Source organism: Pelophylax lessonae (assembly GCF_965119305.1).
Source record: "Pelophylax lessonae genome assembly, chromosome: 2".
In the NCBI taxonomy this organism is placed as follows: domain Eukaryota; kingdom Metazoa; phylum Chordata; class Amphibia; order Anura; family Ranidae; genus Pelophylax; species Pelophylax lessonae.
In genome coordinates this window covers 256032606-256057438 of record NC_138769.1, presented here as the reverse complement: position 1 = coordinate 256057438, position 24833 = coordinate 256032606, and the positions used below count along the sequence as shown (strand labels likewise).

At 38.8% G+C, this 24833-nt stretch overlaps 1 protein-coding gene across 1 annotated transcript in view; it reads right to left on the bottom strand.

The window, feature by feature from the left end:
* The window catches only part of PLXNA2 (plexin A2), a 539737-nt gene that overhangs the window by 201961 nt on the left and 312943 nt on the right, over positions 1-24833 (bottom strand). The window contains exons 5-6 of the mRNA XM_082245705.1: positions 12435-12535; positions 2140-2263 (exon numbers count right to left, since the gene is read on the bottom strand). Of these exons, the coding sequence (XP_082101831.1) occupies positions 2140-2263; positions 12435-12535 (225 nt within the window). The remainder of the gene's footprint in view (positions 1-2139; positions 2264-12434; positions 12536-24833) is intronic.

Sequence of the window (24833 nt, the reverse complement as noted above, 5' to 3'; positions counted from 1 at the left end):
GGTCCAATCTGCTAGATGGATGGACAATGTGATCCCCATACATCTGTTTTTTTGGTGGATCAGATTGGTTGTAGGTGGGTGTAAACAGAAACATGTCCATTTACATCAGCCTCTCAAAAGAAAACAATGGGTGGTCCGTTTGGGCCCGCCTGAAAAATGGATAGGCAGACCCGATCGGTCTGCTTGTGTGAAAGGGACCTAAGGCCTTGTTCACACAGAGCATACACAGCATACCTTTACAGGGATGCACAGGTGTTCCGTTGATGTAATTTGGGATGTAGCAACTGCACGAACAGGGGCGTTGCTCCCAATTTGACATCCATGTAGGTCCATGTCTATGTCTCTGAGCTCACACTGTCTGCGTTCAAAGTTGTGCACCCACACCCACATGGATGTCAGATTGGAAACAGAAGCTATGCCTGAGCAGCCGTTGCATCCCAATGGACATAATTGGAACTGCCTGTACAGTTCCGTGAATTTTGTAAGTTATGTTGTGTTTATATGCACTATTAATGATTTGAGTGTATTTTTAGTGAAAATAGTGATATGATGAACATTTGCGCAATTATTGCGGGGCCCAAAAAATCAGTAGCACATTTTTTATTCCACAGGCCATGTGCTTTCAGAAAATGTATGGTTTGAGGGGTCTTTTTAAATTCTGAAAACTGTAAGTTAAAAATGGTAACCTCCAGAGTAAATTGTTTTATTTACAGTTTTGCGTACCTTCAGTTCAAAAAGTGCAATTTAAAATGTACAAATATTTGTTATTTATTAAATATAATTATTAAATTAGTTATTTAATATAGGTTAAATATACGAAGGGTTAACTTTTATATTTAGCAGGAATTTTGTACATTTTGCCATGTATGAATCCATCCACTTAATGATTTTAGTGTATTTTTAGCAAAAATATTGTTTTGGTAAACATTTGCGCAAATATGGTGGGGCCTTAACAATCAGTAGCACCTTCCGTTTCTTCTACTGGCCCTTTGCTTTCAGAAAATGTAAAGTTTGGGGTCTCTTTTAAAAACTCTGAAAGCTAAAAAGTGAAAGATGAAAACCTCCAGATTTGCGTACCTTTAGTTTTCACCATTTCGCAAAAAGGTGCAATTTAAAATTTACAAATATTTGTTATTTACTAACTCGATACAGGTTAAGCTTTTATATTTAATGGGAATTTATTGCTTTGGTAAACATTTGTGCAAATATCGTGGGGCCTTAAAAATCAGTAGCACCTTCCTTTTATTGTACTGGTTCTATGCTTTCACAAAATATATGTTTTTTTTTTTTTTTGGGGGGGGGGGGGGGTGTCTTTAACAAATTCTGAAAGCTGTAAGAGAAAAATAAAAACCTTCAGATTTTTAGAGAAATGTTATTATTTCCATTTTTGCATAAGTAAAATTTTCAGTAAGTCAGTAAGTTTCAGTAAGTCTTTAACAAACTCTGAAAGCTGTAAGAGAACAATGAATACCTTCAGATTTTTAGAGAAATTTGGTTATTTACACTTTTGCATACGTTCAATTTTCACCATTTTGCAAAAAGGCGTAATTTAAAAATTACAAATAGTGGTTATTTATTAACTCAGTTCAGATTAGCTTTTATATTTAGTAGGAATTTTGTAAAATGGGCTGTGTTTTTTCTGCTAATAATGCTTTTAGTGTATTTTTAGCAAAATTATTGTTTTGATAAACATTTGAGCAAATATCATGGGGCCCTAAAAATCAGTATCACCTTATTTGTATTCTACTGGTCATGTGCTTTCAGAAAATATATGGTTTGGGGGGGGGGGGGGGGTCTTTATTAAACTCTGAGAGCTTTAAGGGAAAAATTAAAAAGCAGAGGAAAATTGCAAAAATGGCCTGGCCAGCTAAGTTTAAAAGTGGAGCGCAGGGCCTGGCAGCGAAAGGGTTAATGCAGTAAGTCCTAGAACAGCATGTTGAATGAGCAATTTGCACTACCAACTTGCACACATATAACCACAGTTCATACCTGGACAAAAACATAATAATGCACTAATAGTTTTCAGGGGCACTATAATAATACTTTCATAATGTTTGAAAATCAATCTCTGCATCTATTCAGAATACATGTTTACTCATTTGTACTAAAGGAACCTGTTCATTCCCTCCACTCTCTTACCGGAAGGCTGTGCTCGGAAACTGGAAGGCTGTTGGGGTTCACGGTGACCTTAACACACTGTTCTATTTTAGCTGCAAACCGGGAAGGTTCCTCTGCACGTTCACATTTATCCTTCCGAGAACACCTATGAGAAAAAGAATGCATATTTTACAGATTTATGAATACATTTTGTTAACAAAAATTCATTCCAATCCAAATAATATGCATTTTTTATTAGGCAAGCAACATATATCCATGCAATAGAAAAAAATTTGATCAATTACATAAGAGGAATGATGGGCAATGCGCATAATGCCCTATATTCTTAAAGTGGTTCTACACGCAAAGTTTTTTTTACCTTGATGCATTCTCTGTATTAAGGTAAAAAAGCTTCCAATATCTGCCCCCCCCCCCCATCCCTAAACACTTACCCAAGTCCTCTTAAGTTCCAGTGCTGTCCTAGGAGGCCACTCCACCTTACATGGGATTCCAGGAGCAGCAGGAGCCTATGGCTGTCAGTCATATCCTGTGAGGAAAGAGCGAAGGGCTTGGCCAAGCCATGCTGTGTGTGTCAATGGGTGAACACAGCACAACTCAGGAGCATGCCTACATAGGTGCCCCCATAGTACAAGGCTTGCTAAGGGGGTACCCAGAGGAAGAAGAAGAAGGCAGTGGTGGACTCCACAAGAGATGGTACAGGCTGCTATGAACAATATTGTTCAGCATGGCAGGTATCTCATCTTTTTTTATTTTAGCAAAAAACAAAAACTTTAATTTCACTTCAAAAAACTGGTATGCGCAAATCTTACGGAGAATTTTTAATCAAGAATAGGCATTTGGTAATGTTAAAAGTGCCTATTATGATTCTGTGCAAAAAAGGAATATTCTTTTTATCAAGTGCCCCACGTCTTAATGGCTTTATGACCGCCCGCCGCAGTTATACTGCGGCAGGAAACCGCTCATGGGCAAACCGACGTAGCTATACGTCGGTTGTGAGAAGGAGGCTAGGGGGCGAGCACGCGCTGCCAGCGGTGCGCTCCCGCCCCGCTCATCATCGGGGAAGCCGATGCAGCGGGCAGGTGGCTCTGATTGCCGCCTGACACCCATGATCATTCCCTGCAGAGAGAGAACGGTTAGCTGTTGTAAACACAGCTGACCGTTCTTCTCCCTGGAATGATCATAGAGCCCCTGTGATCCTTTTATATAGGATCACATGTCTCTATGGTCATTTCAGAAGTCACACCCCCCCACAGTTAGAATCACTCCCCTAGGCTCACATTTAACCCCTTGATCACCCACAGGGTTAACCCCTTCCCTGCCAATGGCATTATAACAGTAACAGTGCATTTTTTTAGCATTGATTACTGTAGTAATGTCACTGGTATCCCCAAAAGTGTAAAATATGTCAGTTAGGGGTCCGATCTGTCCGCCGCAATGTCGCAGTCCCGCAAAAAAAATCGCAGATCGCCGCCATTGCTAGTAAAAAAAAAAAAAAACAATAAAAATGACATAAATCTTTTCCGTAGTTAGTAGATGCGATAACTTTTGCGCAAACCAATCAAAATACTCTTATTGCGATTTTTTTTTACCAGAAATATGTAGCAGAAAACAAATTGGCCTAAAATGTTAAAAAATTTTGATTTTAAAATTTTTTTTTTAATTGGAATGTTATATAGCAGAATGTGAAAAATATTGTTTTTTTTTTTTTTCAAAATTGTCGCTCTTTTTTTTGTATATAGCGCAAAAAAATTAAAATCGCACAGGTGATCAAATACCACCAAAAGAAATCTCTATTTGTGGAGAAAAAAAGGACATCAATTTTATTTAGGTACAGCATCACACGACCGCGAAATTGTCCGTTAAAATAACGCAGTGCCGAATCCCAAAACATGGCCTGGTCATTAAGGGGGCAAATCCTTCTGGTCTTAAAGTGGTTAAAGTAAGCAGGTTGAAAGAGAAAGTTGTGAATAAGTCTTGGAAGCATTTAGTGGAGGATGGCAGATCTCCCACATGCGCCTTATTCTTGAAGAAACTGCCAAGCTACAGGTATCCTAACATAACAAAATATAAACATATATCAAAACGCCAGCATGGGTGTCAAACAGTACTTAGTAGCAGTAACAGTAGCTGGCCAGATTCCTGTGGTTTTGTAATTGTGTTATCATAAGACAAATCATTCGGGTGGACATATTTTCCAACTTTTCTGATACATAGCAGATAATATACAGTGTAACCCTGCTGCAATTTTTATTCAGCTTGAGCTATAGAACTATGTAATCATTTGGCTTTAGAGCTATGTAAATTCGAACATATTCACAATAACAAAAAAAAAAAAAAAAAAAGAAACGTATATCATTCATTTTTTCAATCAAGAAAAAATATTTCCTTTAAACACATGCCAACCTAACACACAATGCTGCATGAATATAATCTGCATTATTAATCATCAATGTCAGTACATTAAGTAATAAGCAGATGGCATAGGCAGGAGGGATCATTTAACTTCACTCTGGAGTACAAGCCCTGCACAATCCTTATGGTGTCAAAAAGTGTCATGTATATCTTCACCCTCTGTTTGGATCTGCTAAAACCCGGCTTTATTGTTATTTCTGCCTAATACCATATACAATTGCACTTCTATATGACAGGTCAACAAGCTCAGCTTGTTGCATTGTTTTTTTTCCCCTTTTATTTAATGATTAAGTATGTCAGGTGCAAGTTGTATAAATTGCAAGATGTGATTGCATGTATTCAGTTTGTGCTTTATGTTTGGAAGAAGGATGGTCTGTCATCTTAAATGTCACAAGACGATAGAATGACATTTTTTAAAGCTTTGGTGCCAGCGCTGCACTATATTAGAGCCCCAGCACTGCTATTACCTCAGCACTGTCAGGGAAGAACAATAGGTTAATAGCAAACAATCCCTAACGTGAATGCTCCTCCAAAATGTAGGGTCTCTACATTTATTTCTGGAGTCATATGAAACAGAAAATACTAAATGAAAGACATCTATTGTTATGGCTATGGACAAAATACCTCATGTCGTGTACAACAGTCAAGCATGAAAAACGATTGCACCACCATAGCATATTTAAAAAAAAAATAACAGCCATGCATGAAAAGCGATTGCACCACCATAGCATATTTAAAAAAAAAATAATAATAGCCATGGATGAAAAACGATTGCACTACAATAGCATATTTAAAAAAAGAAAATACAGCCATGCATGAAAAACGATTGCACCACCATAGCATATTTAAAAAAGAAAATATATCCATGCATGAAAAACGATTGCACCACCATAGCATATTTAAAAAAGAAAATATATCCATGCATGAAAAACGATTGCACCACTATAGCATATTTAAAAAAGAAAATATATCCATGCATGAAAAACGATTGCACCACTATAGCATATTTAAAAAAGAAAATATATCCATGCATGAAAAACGATTGCACCACTATAGCATATTTAAAAAAGAAAATATATCCATGCATGAAAAACGATTGCACCACTATAGCATATTTAAAAAAGAAAATACAGCCATGCATGAAAAACGATTGCACCACTATAGCATATTTAAAAAAGAAAATATATCCATGCATGAAAAACGATTGCACCACCATAGCATATTTAAAAAAGAAAATATATCCATGCATGAAAAACGATTGCACCACTATAGCATATTTAAAAAAGAAAATATAGCCATGCATGAAAAACGATTGCACCACTATAGCATATTTAAAAAAGAAAATATAGCCATGCATGAAAAACAATTGCACCACTATAGCATATTTAAAAAAAAAAAAAAAATAACAAAAAAAAAACGATTGCACTACCATTACCCATTGAACCACTTCACCCCGGGAAGGTTTTACCCCCTTAATAACCAGGCCATTGTTTGCGTTACAGCACGGTGTTACTTTAACTGACGACTGCGAGGTCGTAAGACGCTGTACCCAAACAAAATTGATGTCCTTTTTTACCCACAAATAGAGCTTTCTTTTGGTGGTATTTGATCATTACCTTTGCCGTTTTTATTTTTTGCGCTATAAATAAGAAAAGTTTTAAAAACAAAAAAAAAAAAACAATATTTTTTTCTTTCTGCTATAAAACATTCCCAATAAAAAAATGTTAAAAATCGAATTTCTTCATCAATTTAGGCCAATATGTATTTTGCTACATATATTTGGTAAAAAAAATCCCAATAAGCGTATATTGATTGGTTTGGGCAAAAGTTACTGCATCTACAAACTATGGGATATTTGTATGGCATTTTTATTTATTTTTTTAATTTTTACTAGTCATAGCGGCAATCAATGATTTTTAGCGGGACTGCGACATTGCGGCGGACAAATCGGACACCTGACACTTTTGACATTTTCTTGAGGACCAGTGACAATATTACAGTGATTAGTGCTAAAAATATGCACTGTTACTGTAGTAACAACACTGGCAGGAAAGGGGTTAACATCAGTCGCGATAAAAGGGTTAAATGTGTCCCTAGGGGGTGCTTGCTAACTGTGTGGGGGTTGCTCTGACTGGGGGAAGACAGAGATCGGCATTTCTGTTTAGCAGGAACACAAGATCTCTATCTTCTCCGGTGTCAGAATGGTGACCTGCCTTGTTTACAGGCAAATCGCCATTCTGCCTGTCTCTGGAACGATTGCAGGTGGCCGGCAGACATCGGGTCCGCCAGGCCTGCTGATTGGCTCCCCCCCCTCTGTCCAATCAGCGCATGATTGTGCCTCCAGCAGCATGTGTGCGCCCCCTAGTGACTATTGCACTAAATGATGTACAAGTACGTGATTTCTCGCAATAGAGCCGACCTGCTGCAGTACATGTACCTTAGGCGGTCAGAGATTGTTTAGAAAAAAAAAAAAGGGCAATATATTAAAAAATAGTAGTTAAAAAAAAATAATGTTGCTTTTTTAATGTTTTAATTTAATAATTACTAACACAAGTGTACCCGAATACAATGCTGTATTGTATTGCACTAATGTAGGTAATACATAGAAGATCCAGCAAACATGGAAAGAAATGTCATTTTGATGCCTTAGGCACAAACTTATAGTATGAAGTCATTTAGGCTGTGCAAATGGCTCATTTTAATCAAAGCTGGTGAAAATAAAAAATAGCAGCATGTGAAAGGGCACTATAGGCAATAGAAATGACTGCAATAGGTTTATTTCTGTACTGAAAGATAGTTTAGTTCAAACTCTGCGCACCTAATGTTCTCATGAAAGTCCCTGTAATATTGTGCATTTTATTGTGGGTATAAATGCTAAGTGAAGGTTGTTACTCCAGCTCGATAAAAGCATTTTTTAGGTTTTATCACCTTTCTTTCTTATTTATAGTTTTTTTTAAAAACTGCCTGATCACCAAGCGGCTTGGTGCCCTACCTAATACAATTGACAACTAAAAGATTCAGGAGCAGGAATATATATTTTTTTAACCACTTAAGCCCCGGAAGATTTTACCCCCTTCCTGACCGGGGGGTTTTTTGCGATTTTTTTACTGCGTGACTTTAACGGACAATTGCGCAGTCGTGCGCCGCTGTACCTAAACGAATTTCACGTCCTTTTTTTCCCACAAACAGAGCTTTCATTTGGTGATATTTGATCACCTGTGCGATTTTTTGATCATGCGCTATAAACAAAAAAAGAGCGTAAATTTTGCAAAAATAACAATATTTTTCCCTTTTTTTTATATGAAATTCCCCCCAAAAAAATTTAAAAATCAAAATTTTTTAACATTTTCGGCCAATTTGTTTTATCCTACATATCTTTGGTAAAAAAAATCACAAAAAGCGTATTTTGATTGGTTTGCGCAAAAGTTACTGTGTTTACTAACAAAGGGAAAGATTTTTGTCATTTTTGGTGTTTTTTTTTTTTAACGAGTAATGGCGGCGATCTGCGATTTTTTTTTTTTGCGGTACTTGATATTGCGGCGGACAGATCGGACCCTTGACTGACATTTTTGACACTTTTGGGGGTACCAGTGACATTACTGCAGTAATCAGTGCTATACATATGCACTGTTACTGTAAAAATGACACTGGCAGGGAAGGGGTTAACTGTATTGGAGAGGGAGGGGTTAAGTGTGTCCTAGGGGCGTGTTTCTAACTGTGATGGGACAGGTCTCCTATTGTAAAAACAGAGATCAACGGTTCTACATAGTAGAACCGTCTGATCTCCATTTTTACATAAGCCGCTCCGCCTTTCTCCCGCTCTACCGACGATCGTAGTGTGACCGGAGGACATCGGGTCCGCCGGTCATACACCCGGACTCCTCTGTGAACGAGCCGAGGCGGGCGCGCGCTCGCCCGCTATTGGCTCAAAACCCGGTGACAGGCTAGCGACGTAGATCTACGTCACTCTGCCTGGCCGGGGCTGACTGCCGCAGTAAATATACTGTGCGCAGTCGGCAAGCGGTTAATGCTGTGCGTTATTATATAATTTAAGGTAATTCAAGACTACAACTTAAAGTGATATTAAACCCAAAATCAAAAATGTAAAATGTAATATATTGCAGATTACTAATCAATAGATGTCATGTCTGCATTATTTTTCCTCTCTGTTTTCACATGGTGGTCTGGCCAATACCATCCCTCCTGTATTACAGTGCCCCCATTCTGGATGAAGGTGCACAGGGGCACCTTTGGACAGCAGCATTATTAACGTGGTGGGAAGAAAGTGTTAGATGAACTTGCAGATTTAAATACACTTACAAATTGAAGCTAAATTCAAGCTCACACTTTCTAAGTAGCAAACACTTTTTTTTTTCTTTTTGGAATAAAGTTTTACAAAAGTAAATAAAAGCTGTTCATTGTAAGCACCCCTGCCAGTGTTAAATTGTTTGTCTAATTCCTGTAATTAATACATTTGCAAAGAGAGCTTGTTCTTCTGAAAAACAACAGGCTTACTGGCCAGATCACAGCTGAAATTGAAGGAAAGAGAGCTTCCAAAAGGAATTTATTGTAGCCATCACGTCTATGCAGTATAATAAATGTTTGCTTTTGTGTTTAATACCGCCTTAAAAAATAAAAATTTGAATCTGGTGAAATTTAATGTTTCCTGGTTAGGTGTATTTTTGATTACTTTACAGATGATGCCCAAACACAGTTCCGGCGTATTCTGCTTGCCCTTCAGAGCTCCTTGCTGGCTCCTCGCAGGAAAGTGAACTCCCGCACGTGACGTCATCGCGGCTCCAACCACTCACAGCACCAGAGCCGCCGAACCCGGAAGAGACGCCGTGGGAACATGTCAGCTTCCTCAGCGGTGTCTGTATGGGGGCTTCGTTCTAAGGTAAGTATTTCATAATGTGCTAGTATGCGATGCACACTAGCACATTATGCCATTGTCCTGCATAGTTTTTTTTTTGTTTTTTTGGGGATACAACTGCTTTAACAGAGTCAGTACTCTGAGCCAATAAAGATTCCATTGCTTTGGACAGAGCTGTTAGTCTAACACAGGGAATGTACTTACAAGAGTAGAAAGTGCAGAGATCAGTGTAATGTTATTACTTCAGTATCCCGTTACAGGTTGATGTGTGTATAGGATTACAAAAAAAGAAATAACCGCACTAAGAATTTGGCACTAGCATATTTTTGGTGCAGGAAAGATGGCTTTTTATGCAGAGGTTTTGTCTTACTAAGAAAGTGTTAGAAATGCAGGGAAGGTTGGAGTGATGGAGGGCTTAGGATAGGTCAAATCACATGTACAGAATTTTATTTGTGTGTTTACCTGACGTTTATCTTTAAATACGTGCAAACGTATTTGTTCAATGTGTGAAGAATAATGTGATCCATGGTGAACAAGTTTTATTAATTGAATGTTTCGCCAAACATTATACCCACCAAAAACATTTAGTTAATATTACTAGTAAAAAAAAAAAAAACAATAAAAATGACATAAATCTTTCCCGTAGTTAGTAGACACGAAAACTTTTATGCTAACCAATCAAAATACGCTTGTTGCAATTTTTTTTTTTTTTACCAAAAATATGTAGCAGAAAACAAAATTTTTTTTGGGAATGTTATATAGCAGAATGTGAAAAATATTGTTTTTTCTAGCAGAATTGTCGCTATTTTTTTGTTTATAGCCCAAAAAATAAAAATCGCAGAGGTGATCAAATACCACCCAAAGAAAGCTCTATTTGTGGGAAAAAAGGACATCAATTTTATTTGGGTACAGCGTCGCACGACCGCACAATTGTCCGTTAAAGTAACACAGTGCAGAATCGCAAAGTATGGCCTGGTCATTAAAGCGGTAGTATACCACTTTTTTTTTTACTTTTAACTACAGGTAAGCCTATAATAAGGCTTACCTATAGGTACAATTAATATCTCCTAAACCGTCACGGTTTAGGAGATATTACCACTGCATGCAGCCGCTGACGAGTGCGGCGCATGCGCTCTGAAGGTCCGGCGGACCTTCAGAGTTCCTTACTGGGAATTGCTGGAAAATTAATGCGATGCATACTAGCTCATTATGCCTTTGTCTTGCAGGGGTTTTTTTTTGTCATTAGAGTTTACTACCGCTTTAAGGAGGGAAATCTTCTGGTCCAGAAGTGATTCATTGAATGATTCGCCAAACATTATACCCACCAAAAACATTCAGTTAACACAGTTAAGATTTGAAATTTGATTTACACATTTCCGTTGGATATTTAACAAATGTAAAGGACTTATTTTTAGCAATAGTGGACCTTTTATGGACTAAAGCCCCATACACACACGCAGATCGTCGTCATACAAATGTTCGTCTTTTCTCCCCGGGATGTCGGTGTCTGTTGAAAAGTGCAAAGACAGCACAAGGACAGCACAAGAATTTTGTCCGCAGACTTCAGCTGACTGCAGAAGTGATGTCATGTAATGGTTAACTTTCCCTGTGTTTTTTATTTTCTGAGCATGCCCAGTCTTGCAAATCTGCGGTCTGTCGGCTGATTTCTGTACTGACAGGCAAACAATTGTCCGTTCTGGTGTCTGCAGACAAAAATTTTCATGTTTGCAAGAAAGACTCTTGTCCGCAGATTGTGTGCAGACATCTGTCGGAGGCACCATACTAACACGCATACAATCGGCAGATCTTTCGTCCGCCGACGTTTGTATGACGACGATCTGCGTGTGTGTACGGGCCTTAAGTCATGGCATATGGGTAAAGAACCATACCATTTTTTTTAGCTGGACTTATTATTAATAATTCCCCAAAAATAAAGGACTGTAGAAATAAACATAATGACAAACTAGCTGATAGTAAAACATATACACTGTTAATTCATGTGACTTGTAAGCGTACTGTGAAAGCAGGGCAATAAAAATTACTTGGTGTGTCCAGGACTGGAAGTATATTTTTCCCAGATTGGGGCAGTTTGCTGAATATTTTTCTTTGATTTAAGAGAGGGCACTGAGGATTTTTGACTGGTTATTTAGATACGGATCCCAGATGAAAAAGGTCTGGTTTCCTGTCTAAGCTGCCATAGGTCCATCCAAATACCTATACTGTTCCTAGATAGTACTTGGATTATATCACTTATGTTATAATAAAAGTGGGGGTGCTGACCATGGGCTTCTGGACACATTATGTTCCCATTAGGGGTGTCTGGGTCCATGGTGTCGTATCCTCCACAGGAAACTGCGCTGGTACAAGATTTGGGTCCTTCTAACACACATGACTTCGTAATTCTTCATTTTACTGAATCTATTTTTGTTTGGAAGTGACTATGTATCCCTCTCGTTTGTAATATGGACTTTCTACGCTTTGTATAACTTATTTATTATTCTGTTTATGAAAACTTTAATAAAAACTATTGAAATGAAAGAGGCCTGGTTGTTCCAAGCTCTATAAAATGATCAGCCTGCTCAGGGATTTTTCTCCATACTGGAACCAGTTCCTGTAGATGTCTGGCTGGGAAGCACTAAACTACCTGTATGGTGAAAGATTGATCTTATTATGTGGGACACAACTTTGGTGGCAAGAACTTTGTAAGGCACCTGGGCAGCAGAATGTTGTTCCAGGTTTTACTTGCTTTAGTAAGACACCAAGTGGCAAGGCTAAAGCTGGATACACACTATCCAACTTTTGTGGTTAGATTTCCTTCAGATTTACCTTTTCTATGTAGTGCAAGGGCCTGCCAGATTGCATACAAATTGAAAGTGTTTAGCTTTGACCTCATATTATATGGTTTTGGTAAGTCTAAAGGAAAAAGTCTTCAGAAAATCTTATAGTGTGTATGGCCCATTAGTTTTATTGATTTCTTTTTGTTTTACTGTTTGTGTCTATATCTGTAATCCCTTACAGTAATCATACTTACATGTTATTCAAAACACACCATCCACAATGAGGATCCCCAGAACTCAAGCACTCCCCGCATGTTGTATATTGCTCACATAATTCTACAGGAACTCTGGACACCTGAAACAGAGCACAACAACAAATGCTAAATAAAAGATCAGGATTATGTAAACATCTTATCAGTATTATAAATTGATATTCATTTACTAATGAGAGAGAGAGAGAGAGAGAGACTGACTATACAGCTACCTAATCACTTTTACAGGGGGTGGAAAAGGTTTCCCCTCTGTCACCTTTCCCAGGCTCTCCTGTTCTACCAGGGAGCCCAGGGCCAATGTGGGCGATTGGGCCAGCTTACCATAGAGAAGAAGGAGGAACATTTGTTCCCCAATCATCTCTATGGTATATGAAACTAGAAGTGACAAAGATGTTGGTTTGATCAGATGCTTTTGAGAGCAGAAGAGAGATCTGGGGTCTAATGTTCTTTGTGAATAGGGGCAAAACATACTTCAGATGTTGCAGTCCCGGTGAGCCAAGGTAGACAGCATAAAACTCTCTAACTATTCCAATGCTGACTGACTTGGCCCTCTGCTGGGACAAAATCAAATGTTACTAGAAAATGTACAGATCAAACATTCAACCTAGAGAGAAAATAGTCTAGTATCACTATTTTTACTCCAACAAGTCAGTCAGCATTGAAAAAGTTGGAAAAGGTTGAAGAGTTTCATGCTGTCCATCTTCGCTCATCTAGGACTGCGACATCTCAAGTCAAGTGTTTTGGAGCTGGGGCTTGTTTACACTTGCTCTCATCATTGCCTCTCCTCTGAAAAGTATTTCATGGTGAATTGCTTTGCAGAGGCATTTCACTGGCAGCTCAGAGGTGATATGTCACCTCCCAGACACCAGTTTTAACCACTGAAAGCACAGCCGTGTGCATTACACTTAGATGCAGGGCCTTTGTGGCATGGTCCAATCTACATGAATGGGTTGTATTTGGCTGACAAACACAATATGTGGTATGATTTGTGGTGCATCACAACCAAAGCAGTGGTGGTGTGTGGTAATACCAATGGTGGCCATTTTAGCCCCTACTGAGGAAGTCGTGATGCGAAAGCATAAGACGCCACGCGTATAGGGGGCAGAGACCTGGACGGACGAGTGACGACCCACCAGCACGGCTCCCGACAGCTACTGTTTTTGGCGTGTATAGTCCGCACAAGCCCATTGTGCGCACTTTATTGAATTTTAAACCACGGTTATATTTATATTTTAGTGGACTCTTATGCACTTTACTTTGAATGCACTTTATGGACATTATATATTGCACCTAAGAGGAATATATATTGCACTGTAAGCGAGTTTATTGATTTATATGATGCACATTGTCACTTTATTTGATTTTATATAGCGCTGTATACATATTTGTCTATAGTTCATTTCTCCCGTTAGTGAAGGAGGTTCTATATAGCTGCTGTATTTTCTTTATGTGTCCCAAATGATTGGGTCTTAACACTATACCACTTTATATTTAATTGCGCTGATTTACCTTTTTGCACAATTGCTGTCATCATTGCCTCCCCTCTGAAAAGTGTTTCATGGTGAATTGCTTTGCAGAGGCATTTCACTGGCAGCTCAGAGGTGATATGTCACCTCCCAGACACCAGTTTTAACCACTGAAAGCACAGCCGTGTGCATTACACTTAGATGCAGGGCCTTTGTGGCATGGTCCAATCTACATGAATGGGTTGTATTTGGCTGCCAAACACAATATGTGGTATGATTTGTGGTGCATCACAACCACAGCAGTGGTGGTGTGTGGTAATACCAATGGTGGCCATTTTAGCTTGCAGCTGGATGGTGCACATGGTAAAACTGCAGCTCAACCACCTATTATTAAAAGCCCCCTACAACCCATATAAACGAGCCTTTACCTTTATTCCCCTATACTCCTTCCTTAAAGCTGAAGCTTACTCTGTTTATATTTGCCTTTCCTGGTTGCTTCCTCTCCCTCTCATTAACACACTAATGACAATTCTAAATGAAAATTTTCTGTTTTTATTGCATACATTAGTTTAGACATAACAATGTCATCACTGAGTCTCTGTGCTTTTTTGCAAATGCAGGTAGATCATGGCTGGCTGGAAGGGCCATCAGAGTGCTGTACATAGCTTCCTGTAAACATTACAGCACCCTGCCTGAGTACTGAAATCAGGAGTCCTCAGCCCTGATTCAAGCAATGGGCTGGCTCTAAGGGTTAGGTATGCAAGTATCAACATGCCTTAATGAGTCGGTGTAGGTCTGAAGGATTGACAGCTCATAGGCAGGCTAGACATGCATTCTGCCCTAGGCAAAACTCATATGTGATGCTGAGGCCCCATGTTTGAAAGAACTGAAATAAAAGAAATGGGTGGGTTATGAACAGTCATACTGAACGTTCCCTAGCCTTCTATTCTGTACAACTAAGCAAGCCTTAGGAAGACTGGAGTTCATCTTTCATTCACCAAAATTCCATCCAAACATTCAAAGATAATGATCCCATCTTCTTTTGCACAAGATGCTGAAGAACTGAGAGCATTAGGGCAGAATTTGGGCAAGGCTTCCCATTGCTTAGAGTCGGTTATATTATTCCTCTGGCATGAGACACAACTAACACAACACTGCAAAGGTAGAGTATATTCACTGTCTATAGTTATCATCTAGCAGAACACCCACTATAGTTCAAAATGATATATTTGCTTTGTTTAATGTAGATTAATCATGCCATTTTGTAATATACTTTTTCTAAACAACAAAAATGTACAATATAATTTTACCTTTCAGGGGCACAGGAGAATCAATACAATTTGGACAAGATCATGAAGAAATGAAATTAAAATGGTAATTTGTTAGCTCAAAGGCAGTGATTCGACCAGTGGAGAGCTGATTCAGATCAGCCCCTTTCCTATAAGGTAAATCAGCAGAAGATGATAGGTTTGAGCCCCTTCTGACCTCTGGTCTTGAAGCATGCCACTAACCACTAGACTTTCATTCGCAAGCTCCAGGCTCCAGGCTTGGCTAGTGACTAGGCACTGAAAAATCCTCTCTTTTTAATGACATTGGGGAGAGCAGAGCGGCTCTTGCCGCAGTAATTCAGTGTAATTAAACCTATCTATCACTCCAGCAGCTGGAACACGATTCCTGATGAACTTTGCAATGGGATTTCGCAGTCACAGACTCGAAGTCTCAAATTCTCCAAGGGAGTTGGGGTAAAAAAACTCTCAAAATCACATTTTAATGTAGCCTCTGATGACACTTCCAAACCATTTTTCTTTTCTTCCTTTTAATACGGTTTCTAAATGTGATCACACACACTGAAATTCATGTACAGACTACAAAAATAAAAAAGACTGCTTCATGTGTAACTATACACATCACTCATCATCCGTGTATACAGTTGAATGACCAATAAAATAGCTACAGTTCCTAATGCACACATTTCATTAAAATGATTTATAATTTGCATTAATATCTAACAATAGCAATCTAAGTGCATGTACAGGCAAGCATTATTGTGTGGATAGAAGGGAAATAATTTTATTTAGGTATTCAGCAGAGCTGCATGATTTTGGACCACAATTTTTTTGCTTGGAATAAAGATCACTTTTCTCGGCGTAACATCATCTTTCACATTATACAAAAAAATGGGTTAACTTTACTATTTCATTTTTTTTATAAAATTTATTAAAGTGTATTTTTCCCCAAAAAATTGTGTGTGAAAGACCGCTGCGTAAATACAGTGAGGCATAAAATATTGCAACGATTGCCATTTTTTTCTCTAGGGTCTCTGCTAAAAAAATATGTATATATAATGTTTGGGGGTCCAAAGTAATTTTCTAGCAAAAAATACAGATTTTAACTTGTAAGTAACGAGTGTCAGAAAAAGTCTTAGGCCCCTTTCACACAGGCGGACCGTTCAGATCCGCCTGTCCGTTTGTTGGCGGATCTGAACGGACGCCCCATGCATCTCTATGGGGGATCGGATGTCAGCAGAGACATGTCCACTGACATCCGATCTGATCCGTCAAATCTGGACGGATGAAAACCCTATTTTCCATCCGTCCAGCGGATCGGATGAGAACGGACCAACGATTTCCCCCATAGAGATGCATGGGGAACTGACAGCTGTGTCTCCGCACACAGTGCGGAGACACAGCTGTCATCCTCCTGCTCAGCGGGGGATCTGCAGCTCGATCCCCCGCTGAGAAAAACGGAATCCGTCCGACGGACGGAGAGTGTGAAAGGGGCCTTAGTCTTTAAGAGGTTAAATTGCCCTCACTTAGGCCCTGTTAACACCTGAGCGTATTTCAGCTCATAAAACGCTCATCTCTGAAGTCTCAAAATGCCCAACAAGCAAAATCCCATTAATTTCAATGGCCCAGGTTCACGTATTAGCATTTTGTCACCTGAAGCACAAGCCTGAAGCTGAAAAAAGTACATGAGCTTCTTTTTTGGCAGATTACAGGTGTTTTTGTTAGATGTCAATGCCTACTTCCAAACACCTGAAAAAAGCCAGAAAAAAACACCTGAAAAAAAGCCCCCAAAAAAAAGGCCTGAAAATGATACGCTCAGGTGTGAATGGAGCCTTAGCGGTAAACCCGAACGTGACTCGGGGTAGGAATTTTCTGCTATTATCGGTATCCCCGAGTCACGCTCGGGGTGAATGGCAGAGCTATGCAGACAGCGCAGCGGAGCGTCTCTTACCTTATCCTGGCGATCCAGCGATGAGCTCTCATTGCTGTGACCGCCAGCCGAGATCTCCGCCGCTCGTCTGTCGGTAGGAGGACTTCCTAGTTCCGTTCCCTGCAGCAGCAATGCTGCATGGGAGCGGAACTAGGGAGGAAAATTCAAAAAAAAAAAAAAAAAACGTTGCACAAAACACATTTTATATTATATATATGCACATATATATATATATATATATATATATATATATGCATATATATATATATATATGCATATATATATATATATATATATATATATGTGTGTATATATATATATATATGTATGTATATATATATATATATATATATATATATATATATATATATATATATATATATATACACCTATATACACACACACATAATATATAAAATTATATTATTGATTCGATTATAATTCATGCGTTATATATATATATATATATATACACACACACACACACACACACATATATATATATATATATACACACATATATATATAATATATAACGCATGAATTATAATCTAATCAATAATATAATTTTATTATATATATTATATATTATATAATAAAATTATATTATTGATTTGATTATAATTCACGCGTTTGTGTTTCAAATTTATCTGGAATGTCTACTAGAGTCTTGTTTTGGTCAGGTTTAAGTCAGTAATTACTAAGAATTGTAGGCCTATAATACATAACGCCAAATTTCCATGAAAAGAATTGTACCGCTTTTGGTACAGAATTCCTGACAGAATCATACCGCCAGGGAGGTTAACAGACGGAAGTTCATTCCTTTGATCTAAGGGTCCATTCACACTAGCGCGACTTGTCAGGCGACTTGGTCGCCTGACAAGTCGCGGTCACTCGCTCGCCATTGATTAGCACAGGACCCGTTCTAATAGGAGCGACACAAGTCGCTCCGACTTAGAAAAAGGGTCCTGTACTACTTTGGAGCGACCTGGAGGCGACTTGCATTGACTTAAATTATATGAAGTCCGTGCAAGTCGCGCCGAGGTCGCGGTGCACTGTGCACCGCGACTTCACAGGTCGCCCCACAAAATCCTGTCGCGTCAGTCTGAATGGGCTGTCAAAGAACGAAACGATACATTGTAACACATTGTGTTTACAGTTATCTACCAGCCTTGACAATGTTGATAAACATTTGGAGGCGCTTTTTTTTTTTTTGACAGCTGTGAGTGAGAAGAAAACAGCTCTGTATGAATTGAGGAAATTCCGTTTTAAGATCGTGGGAGGCGGTGAATCAAGATCGCAATTTTTTAATATTTTTTAATATTGTTAGTATACAGTATATTGTGTACTAAAATAGAGAAATGCAATCACATAAGTAAAAACTTTCGGTAGTCTTGCACTTCCCAAGTAATTTTAGGTAGAAAAGGCTTTATTCAAATCTGTTACATAACAAAGATGAGTGCTTCAGAATTATTTATTTTGATGTTTCAAAAAACAACTGTAGACTTGCACTGTATATTTATATTCAAAGGGGTTTTCTATGCAAAGTATTCGTTTTTGGGGTAAAATCTCAAGTTCCATCCCTATTTAGATAATAAGGAGCCTTGGTCATACACCAAAAGGCTATGCCACTAGAGCCTCCTTATTATCGACTGAGCCCAATTAGCAACAGATCTATCCAGTGAACAGCTGTATTGTGTATGGACAATAAAAGCATTAAACTTGGCATATAAGACTGCATACCTATGCCAATGTGACCTTTGTATGAATTCATCTTTCATTTGTGTCTTTTAATGCCTAGGAGTACATCTATCAGCTTGAAAATATGGAGAAGCTCACACAACATAGAAAAACATTACAGCCTGCCATAAGCAACAATATATGGTTTTAGGAGGAATAAGGAGGGAATGCTTTCTTACTACTACAAAAATGAGTTTAAAACAAATGTCTTTACTGAAAACTTCTAATACTGCAGTAGCAGTGTTAAATCATTTTACAGATTATATATTGTACATGAACATCAGTCCCTGCCCTCAATGAGTTTACAACTCAAGGTCCCAACTCAAATTCATACATACACATACTACGGCCAATTTAGACAGGAGTCAACCTACCGGCATGTCTTTGGAGTGTGGGGGGAAACCAGAGTAACCCGGAGGAAACCCACACAGGCACAGGGAGAACATGCAAACTCCATGCAGGTAGTGCCATGGTTGCAATTTGAACCGACGACCCTATTGCTGCTAGGTGGAAGTGCTAAGCCACTGTGCTGCCCATGTTGTTAGGAGTTTTAGTTTATCAATGCTGCAGGGGGAAATCTCTAGATTGAAGGTGAACTTTGAAGCAAAAGCTGGTTTTGTTATTTTAACTTTTTTTGGGCTAATAATTCTTATCTTGATATTTGTGGCTGGAATTCCATTTTAAAGAATTAATAAAGACCCATTTACATTTATGCAGATGGTATAATTTCCATCGCGTCCATGGGCCCCAAAAATCCAACTGCCTCAGCTTTGTTATTTTGTCCGTGTTTGGAAATTAGAGTGCCATTGAAATGAATGGCAATGTAAGATAATGCAATTTGTAGACTGTGCTTTGTTATACTGCACATTACAAAAGTATCAAGGTTACTTCAATCAAAGTATGCACAGCCAATATATTATGCCAGTATTATGGTAATGTATTACATTTGTTTAATCCTCCTGTATTGGTTTTAGTAAATAAAATACATATAAAAGAATATATTGAATATATCACATGTGGAACTCTTTTGTGAAATATATTCTTGCTATTTGTATGTATACTGCATTCTACGGAGATTATTATGTACAGCTAACAACGCTTTGTTTTTTTTCTACTTTTATTTTACCCTGCATTTATTTAAATTTTATTTTTTCATTGTTTCCTTCACAGTATTATGGTTTTCATTGAATAACAGGGTGTGTGGAGGGGAGTTCAAACTGAATTTCTTCATAGGGACCCCTTGACAAGTCGTCCACAACTGTCTATTATGCAATGATTAGCCTATTTGCCTGTCAATTGCAGCCAGACCAGCCAATCCTTTTAGCAAATTAATCATAGCATAATTGTAACTTGGTGTTCAGTTCAGCCATTTATCCCAAATATAGCACTTGGAATAATTTGGGAGTTTAAGCTGAAGTAATTAGGCATTCTGCAAACACCTACACAGTTGTGGAATGCTTATTAAGCCAGAGTCTTAAGCACAGACTCACTGGGGACTCATTAATAACATACACAAGGATTTTAGTGCCACTGTCATTTACCCTGTATAAATCCTACCTAAGGGACTCCACCTGTGCTTATTTTATGCCTGAGGATAGTTAGTGATTGCAGGATTTGGCCCCTCGTCTAATTTCTGGGTCTAGTAAAATTCTGGCTGCTTAACGCTTTTACACATGAATTCTAAAATGCTTTGAAAGACCATTATCTACATATCCTAATACTAGAATTTAGTCTTAAATGTTTCTTAAAATTGAAGACGTAGGTTTATTTTTTAATCTAAGAACTAGTTTCAGTTTTCTGGTCATTTATTTTATATGTTAGTTGCAAAAATCCTTATAACTTTTCATGAAAATAATCCCCTGAAGGGAACAGGTTTTGTAAGATTAGCTTTGAACCACATGAAAATACTAAAATACCCCAACATACCTCCTGGGAATTGTCATTATCATCATATAGCTCATATATATCTTTTTAATCCTTTAAGTAAAAAACAGGGTTGAATCAGCTGAAGTTCATTTTTTTTTATTAACTAAATAACTAAGCATCTAATTATGATTAAATATTGTCACACTCTGGTGGTTGCTCATCTCATATACACTATATCCAATTTTCCAATGCCAATGTGAAGCAACTTTATAACAGAATGATGCATTTCAGAATAGAATATGGATAACTGTTTTGTTCAAGGTTGGCATAATATTGTACTCAAAGTCTGGCCCCCTGCCATTAGTGTTGAATGACAAATGCAGGCACACAGCCATACATGCGGATGAATAATTTGGCTGATGTGGTTGGCTCAAGGCTTGGGCCAAGTAGCTGGTCCATTGGCTGATAAACCTTTACTGTTGGCAATAATGAACCATACATGAACAAGCAGCAATCATCTGTTGACCAGGAAAGAACATACTAGAAAATACTCCAAACAATTTCAGTCACTACAGAACAACAACTAGACCTAGACGTACATTAGCAATACTGCTAATTGTTCATATGCATCTTAGCCGTTATCCTTCCACAGAGTTATCCTGTTTTGAATCAAAACATGTTTGCTTGCCATCGAGTGTGTCGTTACTAAATGTAAAAAAACACACATACACACTTGGCTATTTACTTGCAAGTTTGCAAGTTTCAACAGAAGACAACTAAAGAGAACCTTTTATGAACAAGGTATCTTGCAGTTTGAAACTTGGAAATATAGAATTAAATGTATAGACACTTGAGCAGATGCGCACAGGATATAGTTATGATCAATTCATTTTAGTGTCGCATGATAAATAAATTAAATTATGTGAAAAAAGTTTAAATTAGGTAAATAGAATGTGTATGAGCTGCTTGTCGAAACAATAAAGTTGGAAATGCAGTTTGATTATAGCAAAGCAATAAAAACTTTCATTGCCTATAGAGGGACAGGTACTTTTAGGCCCCTGCTACCTAACCTGCAGCCTGAGGGCCACATGGAATTCTTTGTCACCTGTAAAGGCCTGGGACTCAAGCAGTTTGTAGTGGGATTTGGCACATTCCTTTGTAAAAAGGTAGTAGCTGTGATCTCTACTAACCTCTTGTAACAGGTCCCCTGTTACTGAAAAGTTTGTGCTACCCTTCGGCGATGCCTGGGGCAACAGTTAAGACCCCTATACCTCATTATTTTACAACCACTGTTCTCTTCTGAACTGCAAAAGTACACACACCGGGAAAAATCCAAACCTCACTACAGACATCCTAAAAGAACAGGGGGTAATTAAAAGGAAAATATCCACAGAAAGTGTTGTAAAATTATAAGATCATGCTAAATGGTAATTTTAAGAAATGTATTTATTCAGAAGAATACTGGCATACAGCAACAGTTCTTAAGAGGTTGTAAACCCCTATGAAGTAAACAAAAAACAAAACAAAACCTGCAACACAAAAGCATATGGAGCCCAGGTCATGGCACAGGCCCTGAAGAAATGTCACAGGCGGCCGTTCCTTCAGAGCGCATGCGCCAATGATGTAATCGGCACAGTATACAGTAAATATCTCCTAAAAGGTGCAAGTTTAGGGGATATTTACAGTACCTATAGGTATGCCTTGTTATAGGCTTACCTATAGGTACAGACAAGGGAAGTTTACTTCCTCTTTAAGAACATGCTTTTCCTTTATTAGACTGGGAAATAAGGTCTTATTTTTAGTATTGTTACCAAAACTGTTACACAGAATATCTTAAATTATATGACAAGCAAGAAGAATCTTCATTAAAAAAAACAGTTACTTCTCAGTGCAGTGCTTGATTTGATCAGCATTAAAATTTAAGATGCAATTAGCATATATCCTGTTTCCCCAAAAATAAGACCAGGTCTTATATTAAATTTAGCTACAGAAAACACATTAGGGCTTATCTTCAGGGGGTGTCTTATTTATTTATGATATGTACATAATACTGCATGTACTTTGTAAAAACAGTATGTAAAAAAGATCCTGTGTCCCCTGTCTTCTCTCCCCTCTCCCCCTCCCTCTCTGTCAGCTCAGGAGTCGGCATTATAAAAATCCTGTAATCTCAAAAATAAACCCTAGTTAAAGTCCTTGTAAAATCATGTAATCCGCGCTGTAAAAGGATTATATAATGTCCAGTATGTGTCTATGTGTAACATCATTGTGGAAAATACCTTATTTACAGCACAGCTGGGTGCTCATGAGACCCGCCGGAGTCCCCTTCCCTGCTCAGGCATTGCAGAGGAAGGAGCCGAGATCTTAACCGGGACGGGACCTGCAGTGGGTTACGTGAGTGCCCAGTGGCGCTGTAAATAAGGTATTTTCCTAAATAATGTTACATAAAGGCAAACACCGGACATTATATAATCCTTTTACAGCACAGAATACATGATTTTACAAGGACTTTAACCGGTTGCCGACCGCCGCATGGCTATATACTGCGGCGGTCAGCCCCGGCCAGGCAGAGTGACGTACCGGTACGTCACTTGCCTGTCACATCCTTGTGAGCCAATAGCGGGCGCGCGCCCGCCGCAGCTCGTTCACAGGGAAGTTAGTGCGTGTGACCTGCGGACCCGATGTCCGCCGGTCACTCGCCGATCGTCAGTACAGAGGGAGAAAGTCAGGCGGCTGATGTAAACAAGCCGCTTGTCATTCTCCCCTGTGTAGAAACAGTGATCAGACGGTTCTACTATGTAGGACCGTTGATCACTGTTCCTACACTAGTAGCCACCGCCAATCACAGTAGAAAGCACACCCCTAAGGACACACTTAACCCCTCCCTCCCCAATAAAGTTAACCCCTTCCCCGCCAGTGTCATTTTGCAGTAACAGTGCATATGTATAGAACTGATTACTGCAGTAATGTCACTGGTAACCCCAAAAGTGTCAAAAATGTCAGTCAAGGGTCCAATCTGTCCACCGCAATGTCGCAGTACCGCAAAAAAATCGCAGATCGCCGCCATTATGCGTTAAAAAAAAAACAACAAAAATGACAGAAATCTTTCCCTTAGTTAGTAAACGCAATAACTTTTGCGCAAACCAATCAAAATACGCTTTTACGATTTTTTTTACCAAACATATGTAGCAGAAAACAAATTGGCCAAAAATGTTAAAAAATTTTGATTTTTTACATTTTTTTGGGGGGGAATTTCATATAAAAAAATGTGAAAAATATTGTTATTTTTGCAAAATTTGCGCTCTTTTTTTGTTTATAGCGCAAAAAGTAAAAATCGCACAGGTGATCAAATACCACCAAAAGAAGGCTCTGTTTGTGGGAAAAAAAGGACGTCAAATTCGTTTAGGTACAGTGTCGCACGACCGCGCAATTGTCCGTTAAAGTCACGCAGTAGAAAATCGCAAAAAACCCCTGGTCAGGAAGGGGGTAAAATCTTCCGGGGCTTAAGTGGTTAACTAGGGCTTATTTTCAGGGTAGGGCTTATATTTCAGGCATCCTAGAAAATCATGATAGGTCTTATTTTTGGGGGTAAGGCTCCTTTGCGGACCGTTCTCTGCTCAGCGGGGATCGATCCGCTGATCCCCGCTGAGCAGGTGGATGACAGCTCGGTCTCCGAAATGTGTGCGGGGAGAGAGGTGTAAGAGCCCCGCTGCTCTCTATGGGGGAATCGGATGAGAGCGGACCGTCTGTCCGCTCTCATCTGATCCGATCCCCTGGACGGATGGAAAATAGGGTTTCCATCCGTCCGGATTTCACGGACAGGATCGGATGCGGATCGCAGCGGGTGTCAGCGGACATGTCTCCACTGACATCCACTGCCCCATAGGGATGCATGGAGGATCCAATCAGGTCCGCCTAAAAAACTGACAGGCGGATCTGATCGGATCGTTCGTGTGAAAGAGCCCTAAGTTTTATCCTCTGGGGAAAAAGCAGTATATCTAATCGGTGATTTGGTGCTGTAATTCTGATGCTGTATTCAGCACCTAGTAAGTCCCAGATTTAAAAAATCATGCAGGACTGCAGTTCATGCTTTTCA